The 20,789-nt window shown below is 34.8% G+C and overlaps 3 protein-coding genes and 1 long non-coding RNA gene across 8 annotated transcripts; 3 read left to right on the forward strand and 1 right to left on the reverse strand.

The window, feature by feature from the left end:
• Positions 1 to 738: 738 nt before the first annotated feature.
• LOC126858087 (serine/threonine-protein kinase LMTK2-like) lies at positions 739 to 7,751 on the reverse strand. Its single transcript, XM_050608118.1, is given in 10 exon segments — positions 739 to 1,390; positions 1,494 to 1,565; positions 1,686 to 1,812; positions 2,159 to 2,380; positions 2,469 to 3,012; positions 3,100 to 4,293; positions 4,295 to 6,252; positions 6,704 to 6,727; positions 6,833 to 6,975; positions 7,264 to 7,751. Coding segments are annotated over 10 exon segments (4,863 nt in total). The 5' UTR covers positions 7,352 to 7,751; the 3' UTR covers positions 739 to 899.
• Positions 7,752 to 8,260: 509 nt separating this feature from the next.
• On the forward strand, positions 8,261 to 9,786 carry LOC126858098 (S-adenosylmethionine sensor upstream of mTORC1). Its single transcript, XM_050608150.1, has 2 exons — positions 8,261 to 8,601; positions 8,726 to 9,786. Exons 1-2 carry the CDS (start codon positions 8,470 to 8,472, stop codon positions 9,635 to 9,637), a joined length of 1,044 nt encoding a protein of 347 aa, XP_050464107.1. The 5' UTR covers positions 8,261 to 8,469; the 3' UTR covers positions 9,638 to 9,786.
• Positions 9,787 to 9,942: 156 nt separating this feature from the next.
• Positions 9,943 to 10,909, forward strand: LOC126858100 (60S ribosomal protein L28). The gene is made up of 4 exons (XM_050608152.1): positions 9,943 to 10,004; positions 10,265 to 10,361; positions 10,473 to 10,715; positions 10,788 to 10,909. Exons 2-4 carry the CDS (start codon positions 10,275 to 10,277, stop codon positions 10,872 to 10,874), a joined length of 417 nt encoding a protein of 138 aa, XP_050464109.1. The 5' UTR covers positions 9,943 to 10,004; positions 10,265 to 10,274; the 3' UTR covers positions 10,875 to 10,909.
• Positions 10,910 to 11,192: 283 nt separating this feature from the next.
• Positions 11,193 to 17,294, forward strand: LOC126858103 (uncharacterized). 5 transcript variants are annotated; one of them, XR_007688605.1, is made up of 12 exons: positions 11,193 to 11,282; positions 11,511 to 11,556; positions 11,749 to 11,793; positions 12,239 to 12,292; positions 12,492 to 12,551; positions 12,739 to 12,786; positions 12,988 to 13,038; positions 13,241 to 13,286; positions 13,488 to 13,546; positions 13,736 to 13,783; positions 14,644 to 15,085; positions 16,276 to 17,294. It is a non-coding gene; the product is annotated as an uncharacterized LOC126858103 (long non-coding RNA). The 5 variants fall into 5 exon arrangements; XR_007688603.1 differs by lacking the exon at positions 16,276 to 17,294 and having other exon boundaries at positions 14,644 to 15,135; XR_007688606.1 differs by lacking the exons at positions 12,239 to 12,292; positions 12,492 to 12,551; positions 12,988 to 13,038; positions 16,276 to 17,294 and adding an exon at positions 11,991 to 12,046 and having other exon boundaries at positions 14,644 to 15,135.
• Positions 17,295 to 20,789: the final 3,495 nt, after the last annotated feature.

Consider the following 20,789-nt stretch of genomic DNA (forward strand, 5'->3'; position numbering starts at 1 on the left):
CTTTCGTTTTTTTTCTCAAATTCAATATAAAATTGGACCGATCTAAGCATCGTATTTTCTCTCATTACAGATCTAATAAAAATAAAAATCTATTGATACAGTGTAGAAACTTCGTGCAAGTATATTTTTTCTATGATTTATCCTTTGCCACAAGAGTCTTTAGTGAGATGGTATATCCTGTATATCCAGCTATACAATACTTTGATAATAGAGAGCGGATTTGTTAATAATGTTTAATTAATATCGAGAAACATCGTGTGATAATGAGTATCAGTAAAGATAACGTGAAAGACGAAGTTATATGTCTTATAGAAAGTCGCAAAAATAATCGTGTCGTTCTACATAGGCACTACTGCTCGTTTAACGATTACGCTATAAACAATAACTATTTACACGTGCAACGAATTGATTATCGCAATTTTTCGATGTAGCTTCTCTACGAATCGATTGTCTAGAGTTAATACTTATGTCCATTTTTTATACACAGTCTTCCTCTGTCGTTACTTGTTTGTTCTATCACGATTGTTAAACCATCACATGCGAATAGGAGCTTTATCAATAACAATAAAGCTGCAATTATTTATATATTGACACGCCTTTTTCGTACTTATTTTACATAGAGAATAACTATAACAACTCGGAGCTAACAAAATCCGCTAGACAACCGATTGACCTGTAGCTTCGGATTAATAGCTGCTACATCGTCGGATTATATACATTTGTTCAAGATTCGTGTCACACATGATAGTAATCTCATCGATGATAATTTTATCGGATGCGTTAAGAGGAAAATCGACAAGACATTTTCACGACGAGATTATTTCGGACGGACTGAACTGTTTCTCCTTAAAACACCGTTACAGACTTTAGTTTCATTGTGGATTACGAATTAAAACACTTCACTTTTCGGTGGACTCTAGCATTTCCCGGCTATCGCGCTGGAAATTTCTTGTAGAAGATGAATCAGCTTGGACATCTTCGTGAGGCACCTTTGGTAACGTGTTATCATTTCTCGATACGATACATTGGTCTTGCGCGATGACGTTCTCAAGTTCCGATTCGTGATTCTCTTTAACGTTTAACTGCTCTGCGTGCGGCTGTTTTGCAGGAACGAACGGGACGGACGGTATACTATTCGATGATACTAGATTTAATTTCAAACGATCTCTGGTATGTCTTAATTCTCCTAATTGATGCTGCTGACACTGCTCGTATTCGTTGGCGAAATCAATGTTCTGGTGCGGCTCCTGTCTACAGCCATCCATTTCATCCCGTTCATCGGACAACAAAGACGCGTTCGCGCCGGGAAAAAATTGGCTAACGCACCGACTTTCGCTAGTTTGGAACTGAAAGGGCCGATTCGAACTAGTGACGAAAAACTCATCATTTCCTGAAAACGAAGATAAATACGTATAAACATTTTTAAAATACACATATGAAATCTCGTGCAAAAGTCTTATCTCGTAATAAATTCATATTGAATTCACACATACCAGTATGATTGGCATCGTCGTAATTTAAATGATACATGTCTAATCGCGGCTCATTAATCATTTCTTCCCAATCTAAAAACGTAGAAGAAAAAGCATCACTTTTATTCAAATTTAGATATTCGTCCGATGTTCAATTTAGAAAATATTTATAAAATATTTGTTCATCATATGTACAAAATGTACAATTTATACCAGAGTACAACGTTGGTTCCGAATTAGTGGTAGCGTCTGCTTGATTGTCCACAGATGGTGTTTCTTTCGGGTATTCATACACACAGTGGTATCGTTGCTTCTTGAACCATACACTCTTCTTTTGATCCTGGACAAATGGCATGGACCGTTGGTCCAATTATAGGGAAATATAGGCACTCTAAACTACTTCTATATTCACAGCGTATGTCTAGCGTTTGTATTGTTTATAAAAAAAGTACTTGCGCTAAATACCTCAAATTTAAATCTCTGCAAGGGAAAGAGTCACGCAAGAGGTTAAAATTACATGCATTGCTCTGTGTACTTAAGTAATCGACACACCTACCAACTCATCCTAAGCAGCAATTGGGAAAGGAACGAAAGAAAACGTTGTTAATACCCATTCGTATATATATACGCGTATACGAACAATTTTGCATAAATCGTATTATTTATCTATTTACAACGCGGCTTACCCCAGATTTTAATGTTTTGTCCGGAGACCTCAATGCCGATCGATGAGGTGCTAAAGCGGCATTCCAGGCCGAAGGTGTAAACTCTTCCTCCTCTTCTTCATCTTCCTCGACATCCAACTCCTCTTCCAATTCGGTATTCGCCGTTGTCATACTCGTCGCTTCGTCATCTTGGTTCGTGGTACTTTTGATCCGTATCTGTTCGATATGCGGTTCGTTGTATCTCTGCGGGCGCAAAAAGATTTAGATTTAAAAAAACAGTTGTATAAGTTTTTAATATAATATTTTTTGATACAGTGAAGAAACGATTTACCTTCCATACAAATTCACCGGAACTGGAACTATTGTCCTCATCTTCCTCCTCTCCTTCTTCATCTTCCTCCTCATCTTCTTCCTCTTCTTCGTCTTCATCTTGACTGCAACATTCATGCTCTGTGGCAAAACTCGTTGACATTAGATCATCTTGTAAGGGTAGGGGTAATGGAAAGGACGAAGGCAACTGTTGCCATTTAGATTCTTCTTCGGGGCTCGGTAACGGTGCGCCTCCGATTGTTTTCATGATCCCACGTGATTTATCTTCTAATGGACGCATCATCGAACAAGTATAATCGAAATTTTCCTCCTCGGACAAATCGCCGTTTGTGGTATCCCGATCTTCGTCCTGCAATCGCTCTCCCAATCCTTCCAATAATATCATTTCGTTGGTACGTGTATCGACTAGCAACACGTCCTCGGATGGCACCGAGTCTCTCGAAACGATCGACACCTCCCTGGAATTTGATACTAAAGACTCGGAAGTAACAGTGCTTTCTCGCTCCTCTAAAATGGGACTAAGTGGCGTTCCGTACATGTTATACCTGGAAATAGAAAACGTTATGTGTTACATTGACAAGTTGCTATTTAAAATCCAAATGGTTTATTTATTTTCAATAAAAGAACTATACCTGATCGAAATGTCTACACCTCCGCCAATTTGATCGTTTGAATCTTCACCATCCTCGTCATCCCATCGTTTACCATACATGTCGCTGGTTGAGCTTTCGTCATCGTGAGCTTCTAAAGATTCCACAATCTGCATCTGAGCCTGTGGCAATTTTTCCCTGAGTTCGTTACGAATTGCTGTTACAAATTCCTCTTCCATGTTGAACGATACGTATGAATTGTCGCTACGTAAGCTCACTGTTGAACTGTCTTCATCCTCGTTTTCATAATCCCCTTGCTCATCTCGCTGAGCATTGATATTATTTGTATCCGCTTTTAAAGCGACTTCCGCTTCCAAATTGTGTGATCGACAAATGTTATCTTCAACTTTAGACTCTTGAGTTTTACATTCAGGAATTATATTTTTCTTTTCCATCGTTTCGATGTCTTCTATTGTATTTGCTCTCTCATTCAGACTATCCTTCGTATCGACCATTTGGGTCAATACGTCAACTTGTTCTTTCTTCACGTTCAGCTCATCTACATCCATAAAGATATGATTTGAAACATTTCGTTTCAAAGGCGATACGCTTTTCTCGGGCGGAGAAATTGTACCTTCTGTTATACTTTCAGGACCGGCAGTAGCATAATATTCCGCGTCAAGAATAGTATCTAGCTCGAATAGAATCTGAAATGGCTCCTCTTCGGAGTAGAACGATTCGGAAGTAGCGGCGTTATTGGTTGAAGGCAAAGAATTACCAGACGTCGGCAGACAAACCGCTTCCTCTTCCTCGCAAGACTCTTTGTCCCGAAAACCTGAATCGGAGCTCTGCTCATCATCCGGCGTGGACAATTGCTTTCGCTCTTCATCGTCATCATTTGGCAGCAGTTTTTGTTCCACTTGCTCTTTCTCTGTAGAAAAATTATCATCGGCACTATAAATCGAATAGACGTTACAAAAGTGCGATGCATCCGGTGTAGATACGGTCACGGTCAGTTCCGGTGCGTTACTTTGTTCAGTCGATACCGATTCTACATACTCGTTAAATTCTGCTTCATCCGAGAAACCGGGTACTTTGTGTTTTAAAGCCGAGTCTAACGCATGATTCCAGAGCAAAACATCCACCGCGTTATGTTGGTCAGTCTCGATATTATTTGTGATGAAACGATCGGGAATATCGTCGTCGATCGTCTCTTTATTAACGAACGATACATCACTCGTCTCCTCTCCTTCTCACTTCTTCTTCAACAGACATTTGATCAGGTACATAGCGAAGAAGGGGAAGATCCGGATCTCCCTTTGACAAGAGTCTCAATACGTGCTTTTCACTGCGCTGCGTGTTATCTGCGTTCGTCTCGGATGGCGCGTCATTATTGTTTTCAGGAGTTCTTCCCGCACTGTCTAAAGATAATCGTAAGATCGGCGTATGGCCCTGATCCATAGTCAAGGTCAAAAGTTTCGGTCGTTCTAAATTTTCCAGCGATCTAACTTTATTGGTAACGTTATTGTTATTCGACAACGGATCCCGTAGCTTCTTCAACGCTTCGTCGAACTCGTCCACGGGAACGGTGTGTCTTAGATCACTGTCGCTACCAGTCGAGGATAACTTCTTCTTGATGTTTTTTTCCGACGATGAGATTTGCGCTCCCATTGACCATTCCGCATCGGAATCAGGATCAATGTGTACGAGCACCATAAGATCTGTCACGGACTTAGACTTTTGTTTCACCTTTTCCGTATAAACGCCCTTTTCTATCCGACCTTTCCAGCTCTCTTCCTCGGTTTCCGAGCCGGATTCTTGAAATAGGGGGGCGATCTTCATTCCAGGGATGTTTCTCACCTGTTCATCGGGTCCGAGACGAAACGAGGATTGTTGTAACGTGTCCGTTATTGGTACGTCATCAACAATGTGAGTCCAGTAGTCGGAGTCGATGCTTCCGCGTAAATCTTGCAAACTGGCACTTCGTACGTGCTGCTTACCGCAAGCGTTCGCGCGCAAACTCTCCCAGCGTTGTTCGAAATCCACGTGCGTCGAATGTTCGTTCAGAAGAATTTGTCTCACGTCATCCAAGGAAGGTCTATCCTTTGCGTTAACGTTCAAACACAAGCGAGTCACTTGACATATATTTGACGGACAATTAATGAGATAGCTTTGCAGCAGTCGCGTACCGTTTGGTGAAACTTGCTTCTTCAGAGATAAAATCATCTGAATAACCTGCTCATCGTTCATGTCGTTGTAAGGCCTCTCGCCCCAACTCATGATCTCCCATAAAAGAACCGCGTAACTCCACATATTGGCCTTTAACGTGATCTCTTGCGTTTCAATCGTGGTATCCGTACAGTTCAAACTTTCCGGCGCGGACCATCTGATGGGTAAGGCCCGATCTCCTATTATATAATAATCTTCGGGATATTTCTCGACGCCGGTGCCATAATCTCCTAACTTGGCCGATAAGTCCGGCGCGATCAGACAGTTCCTCGCAGAAAGATCCGTATGCGCAAAGCCATGACTATGCATGTGTTTCAAACCAGCCGCAATTTCTATTGCGATTCGTATCGGAACATTTTCCTTGGTAAGCGCGTCCCTCGATGTCGCATCGCGATTCGATAACAAAAAACCTTTCAAATCGCCAGCCGGACACGACTCAAATAGTAAAAGATACGGATCAGTTTCCAAGCAGAAACCGAGTAGAGCTAAAACATTCTGATGGCGTAGTTTCAAGTATGGAGTGGCCTCACCAAGAAACCAAGCTTTTTCTCTAGTGGTAGCTTCTTCAGTGAGAATTCTTACGACCACACCACCCGATTTTGATATACCTTTCGACTGTTCCAAATCTGCCCGACCTTCTACAACCTTGCCGAACCATCCATGACCTATTTCTCTAAGATATTTGAGTTTTTCTCTTGGTACATAAAGTTCATTGGAACTAAACCATTCGCTACATGGCTCCTGTAGAATAGAACGATCTGTATCTTGATCCTCGTTATGTGGTGCTGATAGAGGTATTGCTTTAGTTTTTGGAGTATTTCTTGTTCCAGATACAATAGAATCCACTGGTAAAGGTTCAAATTGGACTCTCTCGGAAGCAGCTAACGTTCTGGATGCATCCAATTCCAATCCTTCAGATTGACCAAATGCACTTTCCTGCTCTATACTGCTCCCATCCTTGAATTCCTATAATAATAACAATGACATTTTACACTCTTGCTGATTATAATATAAAAATAAAAATTTATTGCATACAACATACTACACATGCTATACTCATTAACATTAAAAAAAATAATTAGAAAACTTAAAATTTATGCCTAATACCATACAAACTACAAATTGTAATAATAAAATCATTTGTTTAAAATTGAAATAGTTATCTTCTTTACACGTTAAATTATAAAAAAATTAGTCCTATAATATTGTATAGCATTAATCACATAGGGACTCTATCCATAAAAACTTATTAAATATAATTATATATCAATATTAATTTATATAATAAATATGTGTAAATCAGTTTATATAGGTAGAGTCTTCATCAGAAATAGCTAAGCACTAACTTTGTTTACATTCCCATTTTAACTGACAATTTATGCAGTAAAATATAAAAAACCTGCAATATCAATGTTACCTGATTGCATTTCTCTGCTTTGTCCTATAATTAAAAAAAATGTAGAGACTAATGTTAGAGCTGTAAAGCAACAATATAATTTTTTTTTACATTATTTGGAAAAATGTGATAAGAATCTTTTCAAACTACCTTAAATCCCTTTGGTCTTCTATGCTTCTGGCAACAAAGGCAACCAGCCAAAGTTAACGCTGTGGCGGTGACACTTGACAAAGCAATCGCATAACGCATCCAATAGCGTTCCCATTGCCAAGAACCATGAGTGTGCGGTGAACCTAGAATAAAAAAGTTCCATTCAATGTTTGTTCAAATAATATTTAAAACCATTGCTATAAATGTTAGCTAACATTCTCGTCCATTTCAATTGATTCTCCATCTGTTTCTGAGGAATAGAGAAAAATGAGAAGTAGAGAAATGCTTTGTTTCCCGTTTACAAAATAGTATACATATGTGTATATATAAAAAAAAAAAAAAAATTTTTTTAAATAGAAAACCAATCAAGTCTGGAGTGATGTTTCACGTGAACGGTCCTCGGAACGAGAATTCGCGAACGAAGGGTGTACCTGTGACGAGTGACGAGGGTACAGGGTAGGCTACGAGCATTGGTAGACCCACCCAAAACAGCCAGCATGCCCAATGTAAGTTCCGCATCGCGTATACCGGGGATGAGTTATCCACTTTCGACCAGCTGGCCTAAGTCATTCTCGGCGAGAAGAGCAACGAAAGTCGTCGGGGACGGTCGTCGACTCGCTCATAATCCTCGCCTCGCGTGTTCCTCACGCTCTCGTGACAGCAGCGCTGGCGAAAGGTGGCGACGCGCATAGCACAGACACGTTCTATCCGGACCGTGCATGATTGCTAACGAGAGCTCTGATAATGCTGGCGTGCGATGTAAAAGGCCTCTCTTACGTCACATTACTCGTACATCATTCTTGTGTCAAAAAGAAAAAAATGTCAATGGAGATGTTTTCTTTTTCTCTTTTTTTTGTTTTTTCCTGCGCGGATTACGTAGTACGAATCGAGAGTTTAATCTGTGTTAGTTATTCCACGGATTAAGAAATAATCATACCGGGTGTGAAATATCTGCTGAATTATATGACGGCAAGGGGGAGATACTTTGAGAGGAAAAGAACGATAGCGAAATTGATTTGTTACGCCATGTTAGCATAGTTTTTGACGTAACGAACGAGATACGATTGGTTGTCATCTGATATGTGTCAACAATATGGCGTACTTACTTCTTTTTAGGTTTCTCTTACATTTATTTGATTAAAAAGAGAGAAAATACGTATTGTCTTTTTATTTACGTACGCGAATGCTCAACATTTCTTGCGAGAGATGTATATGTACATATAAAGTAATAAAAAATGAATATTATTTTCCACGGGACATTAATGTATTATATATATAATTGAGAAACTTTATGCAAACTGCGCACAGTTTATCAAACAATTTTAGAAAATATTTTATATACAATTAAAACATTTAACTATTGCAAAATATACGAATATTATTTGTGCGATACATGTCGCAATGCGCATGCATACATTTTTCTAAACAGTCTAGTATATGTATATGTGTGTGTTGAATGTGATGTAAAATTTCTACATTTACATGCAAGTTCGAATAATGAATACACGTGAGTCTGTTGTCAGCTGATGCTCCAACTGAGCGTAAATCGAACGGACGAAATAGTTGTGAAATATTAGCCATTAAAATACGTAGAGGATATTGAAAAAGAAAGTCACGCTCGCCGTGTGAATGCTCTAATGGCGACGGAGGAGCATAAACGCTTAGCTGATACAGTGAAGGGAATTCATGCTCTGTTACGCGCCGAATGTCAACAATATGGCGCCGAAGTTGCGTGGGAGCGCCATATGGCGCGAAATGACGTTTTGCAGGTGTCCGTTTGTGCGCTTGCATAAAAAATTAAATTTTATATTTTATATTTGTTAGATAAATTTTAAATTTTATAGATCGATATATGAGAGATAAATTTCACACAGTATCTTACCGCAATTCCAGAATTACGCTACGTCTATGCAGAAATTGGCCACTACGTATTGGGCGGACAATAATTCAAAGAATGGAACGTACTGCAGAATGGAATGGATAAAAACCCAATGCAAGGAATACTTTCTCAACGGTGGCAAAGAGAAGTACGATAAAAGGGAACAGGATATAAACGCAAAAATGGCTCTAAAAAAATCGGACGATGAGAATCGTACGTGCGAAGACGATGACGTCCGTGTAAAAAATCAATTGGTAAAGTCTTACGAGCGGAGAATATCGATACTGGACGTAGGAAGTTGTTACAATCCTCTGAGCGTGGAGGATGCGTTCGACGTCACTGCGATAGATTTATTTCCCGCGATAGGAGTTTTTCGCTGCGATTTTCTAAATGTCGCGATCGGAAAAGAGAAAATTCTCTCGCGGCATGCGCGTGAGATTCATCAGCTACCCATGAACTCGTTTCACGCCGTGGTGTTCTCCCTGTTACTTGAATATCTGCCGTGTCCGAAGCAAAGATATATTTGCTGCAGGAATGCATATGACGTCTTGAAGATCGGCGGCCTGCTGATCATAGTCAGTCCGGACTCGAAACACGTCGGCGCGAACGCAAAGCTGATGAAGTCTTGGAGATATACGCTGAGCAGATTGGGATTCATGAGGATCAAGTACGAGAAGCTGCGTCATATTCATTGTCTAGCGTTTAGGAAATGCGCGTGCAAGGATGTGGCCGCACGATGGTGCGAGCTGCAACGCTTTTCCGAGGACGACAAGAGATACATATCCGAGACAGAGATTTTTATCCCGCAGGACTTTCAGACCGTTTGTCCCGATGAGGGAAGACAAGAAAAATTAGACGAATACGATGAAAGCGATTTAGCGAGCATCTTTTCTGAGTTACCGTTTGATAATGAAGCATCAGTTTAATCCTTCGCTGGGTCCGCTGCCTAAAAATTAAAAAGCGTCATCACAAACTTGTCATTGGCTTGATATTAAATAAAATATATTTATAAGATATATTTTATACACAAAAAATATATGTCATAAAAATGATTATTATTTATCATTGTGTATATAGGAATTGTAAGATGTAAAGAATAAATTGTATCTTTTTAAAATTTCCGCTGTTAGAGATATAAGTTTTATATCACCAGCGTAGATGGCGTTAGAATCGAAGAAAAGTTTTGAGTGAGTAAGTTCTTTCTATGTATAAGATAATCAGTGACTTTTTCTTCTGTGCCATTTGCCATCTTGAAAATTTCTTTCTGACCATTTCCTCTTGTTGGTGCACGTGGTTCGTATAATTTCGTGTTCTTATTTCATCTCTCTTAATAATTTGGTACATCAGAATATTTATTCTACAATTGTGATACGTTCTAAATTATCAGACATTTTTGCAAAACGGCTACGTTTATAAGAAATTATTTTTACAGTTAGTGCATACATGCAATCCATCAGCTTTATGTAGTTTAATTATAATTATATCTAATGAAGAGAATAAGAATATGTCTAATTATAATTAAAAAGTGCACGTAATAATCGTGATTGTTGCAGGGGTTCCAAAATGTCTTCGCACTTGAATTGGATGATAATCCGCGATAATAATGCCTTTCTTCTTAAGAAGCGCAACATCAAGAAGCCGTTTTCCACGGTTCGTAATTCTCAATGTTTTACAAATATTATTAATTGTCGAAGCATTATAATTGTAATTTTTATAAATAATCTGATTACAAAGTTATTATTTAGATTAATGAATGTTTAGGAATCAAATAATTTGACGAATCAAAGCAGCTATCGTTATTCTGGTTTGATTCATCGTAAGAGCGTAGGCATTGTTGATACTCCTGATAAAAAGGGATTCACAGTCGTCTACAAGAAAGCCAAGGCAGTCAACAAGCCTGCTAAGGCTACTGTCAGGAGTACAATGAAAGCGGGAGCTCGTCGTTCCCTTTATAAATTGAAGACACTGTTAACGAAAAACAAATATCGTGTAGATCTTACCAAAGTATGTGAATTAATTATTTTTTATTGAAGTAATTCTATTTTAGTATTAATGTTATCACAATATGTTTTGTAGGCTGCACTGCGACGAGCTAGCGCTGTGCTACAATCTCAGAAACCTCTTCCTGCTAAAAAGACACGAACTACTAAGAAGGCCGATTAATTTGTATACTTTATTAAATATATGTTTTAACATAATTTATTATGAATGACATTTTCTGTGAAGTAACTGTGCTCTAGCTTTTTGAAATGACTTGCTTCATTATATTATTTGCTTAAATGAATTGTTTTATGCACCTTTACTTTGCAAATATGTCTGGTGTTATTTATTAATCAATATTTCCATGATATATATTTAATCATATAATAACAATAATTAGTATAATAGATTATATAATAGGTAATAATTAATATAATAAGTTGTGTAATAGGTAAGTTTTTACATATATTTTGTATTTGTTATTTTATATAAAGTTTAATATTTTTTTTTTAATTTTTAGATCAAAACTCTGGAATTAAGAAAAACGTATTCCTATAATTGTAATTAGTCTACAAGAAAATTAGTTATTAGGTAACTCTTATTTTTATTAATTAAGTGATTTATTATGTGAGATATATATATATATATATATATATATATATATATATATAATTTTTTTTCTAAATGTTATTTTATGCACTTAGATCTATGAGTGTCATGATTTATGTAGTATTTGCTAACTGATTATTATTGATATTATTTTGAAGTTTAATAGGGAAAAGTATCATTCTTAATTAATATTTCTTATTGTTGTCTTAGGTTGTGTTTGATACAATTCTCAAATGAAATGGCATTTTAAAATAAGGTATTTTAATTATTTTTATTTTTTCATACTTTCTACATATGAAAACTAAAATAAAATGATGTTATAATTATCACCAAGATCTCTGAATGCTATGATTTTACAATTTGCTACTTCTGACTTTACAAAATTCAACGTAACATTTGTAAATAATATTCTTTATTAAAAACACAGAATTTTTTATTTATGTTTTAGAGATTTGCTAAATTGGAATTTGTGATCAATCGTTAAAGACAACAGGTAATTTTTATTTATTAGATTTTATCTTTTTTTAACCATATAATAATAAAAGATTTGAAAATGATGAGATTATCCACCAAAATCTATGAGTGCCATGATTTATATAGTATTTGCTAACTGATTAATATTAATTATTATTAATTTGAAAGTTAAGAAGAAAAATAGCAATTTTAATTATTATTTAACTTATTGTTTAGATGCCTGTACACAATTATCAATCCCAAATGAAATGGCATTTTAAAATTGCATAAAGGTATTTTAATTATTTTTATCTTCTTATATTTTGTACATATAAAAATTAAAATAAAATGATGTTATAATCATCACCAAGATCTCTGAATGCCATGATCTTACAATTTGCTACTTCTGACTTTACAAAATTCAATTTAACATTTATAAATAATATTTTTCATTAACAAATACAGAATTTTTTATTTTATTTCAGAGTTTTGCTAATGAAATGCTCATGGAATTTGTGATCAATCGCTCAAAACAACAGGTAATTTTTATTTATTAGATCTCATTCTTTTTAATCATTTAGTAATATAAGATTTGAAAATGATGAGGTTATTTTATCCACCAAGATCTATGAGTGCCATGATTTGTATAGTATTTGCTAACTGATTATTATTGACATTAATTTGAAATTTAAGTAAAAAAATAGCAATTTTAACTAATATATTTATCTTATTATTTAGGTTGTGCTTGTACACAATTCCCAAGTGAAGTGGCATTTAAAAATTTTAAATTATATAAAGGTATATTATTTCTATTTTCCATAATTTTTACATATGAAAATTAAAATAAAATGATGTTATAATTATTACCAAGATCTCTGAATGCCATGATTTTACAATTTGCTACTTCTGACTTTACAAAATTCAATATAACATTTATAAATAATATTCTTCATTAACAAACATAGAATTTTTTATTTTGTTTCAGAGATTTGCTAAACTCATGGAATTTGTGATCAATCATTAAAAACAAGAGGTAATTTTCATTTATTAGATCTCATTTTTTTTAATCATATTATAATTTAAGATTTGAAAATGATGAGGTTGTTTTATCCACCAAGATCTATGAGTGCCATGATTTGTATAGTATTTGCTAACTGATTATTATTGACATCAATTTGAAATTTAATAGAGTAAAGTAGCAATCTTAACTAATATAATTTATCTTATTATTTAGGTTGTGCCTGTACACAATTCTCAATCCCAAATGAAATGGCATTTTAAAATGGTATAAAGATATTTTAATTATTTTTATTTTTCCATACTTTCTATATATGAAAACTAAAATAAAATGATGTTATAATTATCACCAAGATCTCTGAATGCTATGATTTTACAATTTGCTACTTCTGATTTTAAAAAATTCAACATAACATTTACAAATAATATTTTTCATTAAAAAACATAGAATTTTTTTATTTATGTTTCAGAGATTTGCTAAAATGATGGGATTTGATCACTTGTTAAAAACAACAGGTAATTTTTATTTAATAAATCTCATTTTTTTTAATCATAATAATTTATAATAATTTGAAAATGATGAGATTATTCTATCCACCAAGATCTATGAATGCCATGATTTGTATAGTATTTGCTAACTGATTATTATTGACATTAACCTGAAATTTAATAAAGAAAAGTAGTATTGTTAACTAATATACTTATCTTATTGTTTAGGTTGTGTCAGTACACAATTCCCAATTCCAAGTGAAATGGCATTTTACAATTGTAAAAAGGTATTTTAATTTTAATTTTTCCATATTTTTTACATGTGAAAATTAAAATAAAATGATGTTATAATTATCACCAAGATCTCTGAATGTTATGATTTTACAATTTGCTACTTCTGACTTTATAAAATTCAACATAACATTTATAAATAACATTCTTCGTTAAAAACATAGAATTTTTTATATATGTTTCAGATATTTGTCAAATTCGTAGAATTTGTGATCAATTGCTGAAAACAACAGGTAATTTTTATTTATTAAATTTTATCTTTTTTTAACCATATAATAATTTAAGATTTGAAAACAATGAGATTATTTTTATCTGTGAATGCCATGATTTGTATAATATTTGCTAACTGATTATTATTGACATTAATTTGAAATTTAAATAGAAAAATAGAAATTTTAACTATAAATATATTTATTTTATTGCTTAGATTGTGCCTGTACACAATTTCTAAGTAAAATGGCAAATTAAAATTGTAAGAATAAGAGATAAAGATATTTTAATTATTTTTCTTTTTTCATGTCATTTTCTACATATAAAAACTATAATCTCTATGATTCTCTTATCTTAATATAATCGAAATTAAAATGATGTTACAATAACCACCAAGATCTCTGAATGCTATGATTATATATATTAGTATTTGCTATCTGAGAATAAAATTTTAATTTTATAATATTTTAGAAGAACTATGTTTTTTTGTTTGATGAGAAAACATCTTCTATTCCAGATTTTATCTTCCAGATGTCTTCTTTATCGAAAAGTTTTCGGTGTCTTTTATTAAATCCATGAAATTGTATATTTGTAAGATTCAGAGAGGAGAGAGAAGTTTTTATAAATAGTGTAATAATAAAATAATAAAAACAAATGTGTGAACAAATTCACGTGATTATAATTCAATTTTTGAGTAAAAATTTTTAATTACAATTGCATAAACTTTGATTACAACTTCTCTCTTATAGATTTAATATATTTATCTTTAAATTATCTTAAAATATATAAAAAATTATTATCGATCTCGGTTAAAATTAATATTTCCGATTATTTCCGTTATATGTTTTTAGTTCATTAAATTAATGTGTTTATGGTGTCGCAGAATCCATCAGTGTAGAAAAGGTACGCTAATAGATGTGTTTGCACGAGTAATGAATGGGTGTGCGCTCTCCTAGGCTGATTATCCTGCGGCAGCGGGTTTCTAAAAGGACTTGCGCTTGCTATGTGCAAGCTATTTCCTCGTCAGCCCTTTTGCCCGCTCGATTCGAAGAGGGAAATCGTAACGCTTCGAAATTGTGGTTCGCCTCGTTTGCGCGCTGTTAACTGCACCACTAACGAGAGACGAGAGCGAAGGAGATCCTACGATCGCGTTATGACGTCTCCTCGCCGTTCGACTGAATAATGCCAGAGCTCTCTCCGACTGTGTGCGAGGCTTATTAATTTAACTTGTCGTTGCGAATGTGCCTCGGTGATGCCGCAACTGCTGAGGAAGCTATGCGTCGATCGATCGCTCGGAAGCGCATATTAGCATGTAAACGCTATTCGTGAGTAGTAACTGCTGACCGAGTTTGGGAATGTTTAAAGTTTAATAGGATATACATACTTTATATATATGTGTATATATATATATATATATATATATATATATATATATATGCATATATACACGAGTATATAATTTAATTATTAATTTGTCGTAGAATAGATATTTCGATTCTAGATTCATATAATCAGAGACATATTTTCTGCGATAATAAATCAATAAAATAAATAAATAACTTTATGAAAAGACGCTAGAAATGTTTTTTTCGGTGCGAGAAAAATGTGATAAAAATGCAATAAAAGCTTTGAAATGAAATTACGGCTTAATCAATATGATGCAATGATAATCTTTGACAAATGTAATTTAGGGTTTACGCGTCGTTCAGGGCAAAATTTGAGATTTTCATTTAGCTTTTGCTTTGTGAAAATATACGAAACACAATACGTGATGACACTTGCAAGAAAATATAATATTGGCAACATATATATGATACAATTAAATCGGACATTTTAGAAAGTAATGGTTGATTTTTTGAATTGCAGAGACTACAATAAATAATGCATAAATTTAAAATGATTATTTATTGTGAGTTAATTAACACATACATAAAGAAGATATAAGTATCATTTATAATAAAATTTCTATAAAAAATGATTTATTATCCGGATGTGCCATATTTTCTGATAAATTTTGTGATAAATTCTACTGTATTATCATACGTGTCTTACTCTCTCTCTCTTTCTCTCTCTTTGTCTTTATTGTACACATTTATGAATCACTCCATACATTTTTATGTTTTATATTGTGTTTTGCGGGAAAAGGGCCATAAAGTCTCCCAGGGAATTATGAGAAGTGATATATACTATTATGGAATTTCACGAGGGGATGGAAAACACTATTCCGCGTACTAGTGTTCCGAATTACGGCGATTTCCGGCGATGGCTACCCGGGAATTCGCGGACCCGTTGAAATTATGCCAATTAGTGCAATTAAAATTGGTCCGCGACTATAATTTGAATTTACAAATCGTCATTACGACCGCGTGAATGCACGCGGATACGGGATGTCATTTACGAGCAAGCGTACAAATCAATACATTTATTCTTGTAATTGTTGATAAATAAAAAATTGCGATATACTCTGCGAAAGAATGGACAATTTACTATGTATAGTAAAAAGAGTTTTTTCCAGAGGATCAATCTCCCCTTGAGGCTAATACGAAGGTTAACAACATTCAAATATACTGTATGAACAGAAGACTCCGCTAAAATGATCATCCTCGGAGGAAAAAGTAATGGAACCAGACGAAGATGAGAGACTGGCAAGTGCGGCGGGATCGCCCCGTCCCTCTTGTTGGCGAAAAAAGGGAGGTCGACTCATGAATAATGCGGGGGTTGAAAGCCGGTTGAAACAATTGCCGGGCGTCGCTCTACTCCAGAAATTACATCGTCAGATTTTCCGCGAAATTAAAACATTATACCGGGTGCCCGAGGTGTTCTTTAACCCTGCCGACCGCAGATTTCCCGCGGAATTTCTTCTGCTCTCTTGTTTTGTAATTCTTTTTTATGCTGCTATAATTCTAAGCGTTGAATATATAAAAACAGATCTCTAGTTTAATTAATACGTGTTCATTAAATGTTATATAAAAAATTAAAATTTTTTTTACGCTCATAATTCATAATCGTGTGTTTCGACATTGAAACAAATCAAATTTTTGTTAGTTTGATTTTGTATCTTATTCTTTTTAAATTATGTTAAATTTTCTGTCAAAATATTTGCATTTTAAAAAGCTTTCCATTTCTAATTGACGTAAAATGCTCGAGACACCGTGTACATTTCATTCCCGTCTACGGCCACTCGTCTTCCTGTCTTTTCTTCTCGCGGTATTTCTTCTCCTTTTCTAGTTACGCGTGATACGTCCGCTCGTCCTAACAAAAAAAAAAAAAATCGCCGATTATGCGATTTGACTGACGGCGATACGAGGACACTTTTCCTTTAATATTTAGTAGCTCGTTCTTGCCGACGAGGACGAAATTGCGAAACTGGCTCGCGGCGTGCAATTTCTAGGATAATTTTGGACCCGATTATTAAACGTCCTTATGGTGTCGCTATAGTTTTTGGAAATATGCTGCCGAGAATCGAAAATACATATCGCGAAATAAGTCTAAATGCGCGAAATAAGGATCACGTTTTTTCTCAAGTTTCATTTTTTTTTTTCACAGACAAAATCTGTACATTTATATTTTATTTATATATATACATATAAATAAAATATGAATATAATAAAATATAAATAAAATATTCTTTTCGTATAATTATTTATTATTTTAATCTATTATTTTCTTAAACACAATTTTTTAATATATATATATATACACACACACACATATACATGCATATATACATGTATAAATGTTGTAAAATAATTTTAAATTTATTAATAATAGTTTAATAATGTAGTTTAATAGACTAACAACCAGTTTATAATAATTGTATCTTAGAACGCAAGAAACTCTTTGTCCTTCCTAATTGCAATGCATTTATATGTGTATAATGCACTTTATATGTATATATTAATAAATGCAAATGTATTTAATAAATGCGAGCAACGATGTATGAGTTGCACTCGATGTCGCGAGATTATATCTAATTGCCGATTTACATTTTGTTTATCATCTTGGTTGGTTTTTTTTTCTTAGTTTTCTCTTAGTTTTTTTGTTAATAATTATCTTTATGCAAGATCTTGATTGTGAGTAATTGGCACATTTACCACATTGTGCGAATAGAGATTGTCAACCGTTGAAGGTCTAATCAAATATTTATGCATTATGTATCGCACGAATCTTATTATGAATCTTATTAATTATAATAATAATCATGCACATTAATCCTAAATCTTTATATATATATATATATATATATATATATATATATATATATATATATATATACACAGGATGTCCGGCATCAATCGCATCACCCGTCGTGTGCAGGTAGAGTAGGCAAAACTGAGAAGAAAAGTCCTGTATCATTTTTTCCGATAACGCTTAATAAAAGAGTCATTATTGAGTCTGGCAATTCAGCGCCGACTTTTAGCTGGACGCACGTCAATGAGCCGCGCGCCTAGCATGTGTGCGTGAGCGCTCAGCTGTTTACAGCGTCTCACTGACGTGCGTCTGGCTAAAAATCGGTGATGATTGGCTAGACTTTACTCAATAATAACTCTCTTATTAAGCGTTATAAAAAAATGATACAGGATTTTTCTCCTCAGTTTTATCTGCTTTATCTGCATACGACGGGTAATGCGATTGACGCCGGACACTATGTATATATATATATATATATATATATATATATATATATTATAAATATAACTATACATAGTATATATAAACAGAATTTCTGGAAGTTTCGAAGATGATTATTCTATTGTTTATATGACAGTTTTGATTGTTTTTAATTATTAATAATGGCAGACAAGGAAAAAATTCTCGAACACTAATCAAATTCTTAATTCTAGTTTTTAATTTTAATTGATATATTTTTTATGGAAAGTGAAAAGAACAAAATAATAAGAAAAGTAATAAATAATTATAATAAATTTTTTACAACACTAATAATATAATCTTACTGATATAACTTTTAATAATATATCAATAATACAAGTCTCATGAAAAAAGACGAATTTCAAGCTTTCTCTCGTTAAAATACTGTGTGCCTTTTGTCTATATTTTTCTGTAACGTCAATACTCTCGTCTGTGTACCCGTAAAAGGAGGACAATGTACGGGATCCTGTTTGCAGCTCTCGAGTAAATCCACGTTTCAAGCTGCGCGACCCTTGGCCGCCACCTCAATGGTGTTGATTGCTTATCTGAATATGCATAATCGTGACGATAATGACAGCGGTCGGGCCGAACACTCGGCTGTATGCCGTGCATACGTAACGAGAATGCAATTCCCTTATGCGTCTGCATATGGACAATCGTCGACAATCATCATCCGCTTACGCGGAAAATCGATCCGCAATCCATTTCGCGATAGTAGATGAAATATTTATCGAAACCTCTCGAATATTTTTTTTTTTTTTCGAATTCCATGATTGAAAATCGGATGCGAAAGCATTTTTTTCGACCTAATACGCACACATCGTACTCTCCAATTTTTTTCTCCCGATGTAAAACTTTTATTTTCACACATTTCCACTCCTTCAACTATGCATGCATATTTCCAATTCTCTTTTTAAATATATTTTTTACGCCTTGAATATATTTGCGCTTCTTCTCCAAATTGCAGGCTTTTTTTCCGTTTAACTCCTGTACATTATATTGTGTAGATTGTATATTTTATTTATTATAATGATCCGATGTGTTTATTGCTCGAACCGTTAAAAATTGCCGTTTCGCTAAATTTGACGTGGCATGGCTGGACGTTTAGTTTTTTTTGCGCGCGCGCGCGCGATTCATCATACGTGTTTATATGGTAATACACGCTCGACGTCGGAGTTCGTATTTATATGCGCGAGAGATAAAAGGACCCGTAGAAAAGTGACGTGAGCGGTATAGAAATTGTTAATACGAATGCTCGCGGTCCCTCTTTTTGCTCCTCCATGTATACCTTCATAAAAATGAGTAATACGCGCGTGCGGGATACAAGTTAAATGAAATACGGAATTATTCTCCGCCGTGTCTCTTCGTCCGCATTACAAAATTCGCGAAAGCTCTTGATGGCGTCGCCATTTTGGAAAGGCCGACCCTAAGGTGGGTCAAGGTGGAGAATTATTGACCATAATTTTAGGTCAACCCGTTTATGTCCATGCACGCTGCGTCAATTTGCGCTATACATTTGGCATGCCAAATATTAGGTATCCTGAAACAAGCTTTGTCACCGCGACATACGTATATTTACTGCGCGTTAGGACTCCTTCGAGATACGCATATATATATATGTACAATGACCGGTTTTCCGTATAAATTCGCATTCAAGTCAAAGTTGAAGGATAGAAAGAGAGAAAAGACTATATACGTAGGTATATATGGTGTCGCAAACGTAAGGTCCAATTTTACAAATGACATAGTAGGAATACATACGAGAAATATTTTCGCTTCTTCGGAATTAAATACTTGGAGAGATAGATTTCCAATTAATAATCTTAGAAGATTATATTATTATATATTATATAATAATTTCTCTCTCTCTCTCTCTTCGCTTAGATCAAGAGCGTTATCGAAGCCTCGATTATCGAGATAAAAGATGAGTATTTTTTTCTTGATATAATCGAGACGTGAAGAAAGATGGTGCGCGAAACTGGAAGCGTGTCGTCGACCGAGGAAAGGCAAAAGTTTGCGCATCCCCCGTGATTCTTTCGCAGAACGAAAGAATCTGAACGTAATAAAATAATGCGGGTATTATAACGAAATTGAATTTCTGCAGAAATGACCTAAGGCGCGCGGGCTCGCCGTAAAAGGGGAGGGAGGGAGGAGGGGGGGGGGGGTGGCTTCGGACAGATATCCTTGTACGCGAAGTTATAATAAATTCAAAGCGAACGAGGACACACACTCACGCACGCACACGTACACGGACAAGGGCAGGACTCTCGGGTTACGTCTGGATTTCGCATGAAATATTCCACGCGTGAATTCAAAGCCCTTGGTTTCGTGCTAAAAGTGTCTAAAAGCCGGCCGTTAAAGTATGAGGGGAGCAGGGGC

This window comes from Cataglyphis hispanica, chromosome 24 (genome assembly GCF_021464435.1).
Source record: "Cataglyphis hispanica isolate Lineage 1 chromosome 24, ULB_Chis1_1.0, whole genome shotgun sequence".
Taxonomy (NCBI): domain Eukaryota; kingdom Metazoa; phylum Arthropoda; class Insecta; order Hymenoptera; family Formicidae; genus Cataglyphis; species Cataglyphis hispanica.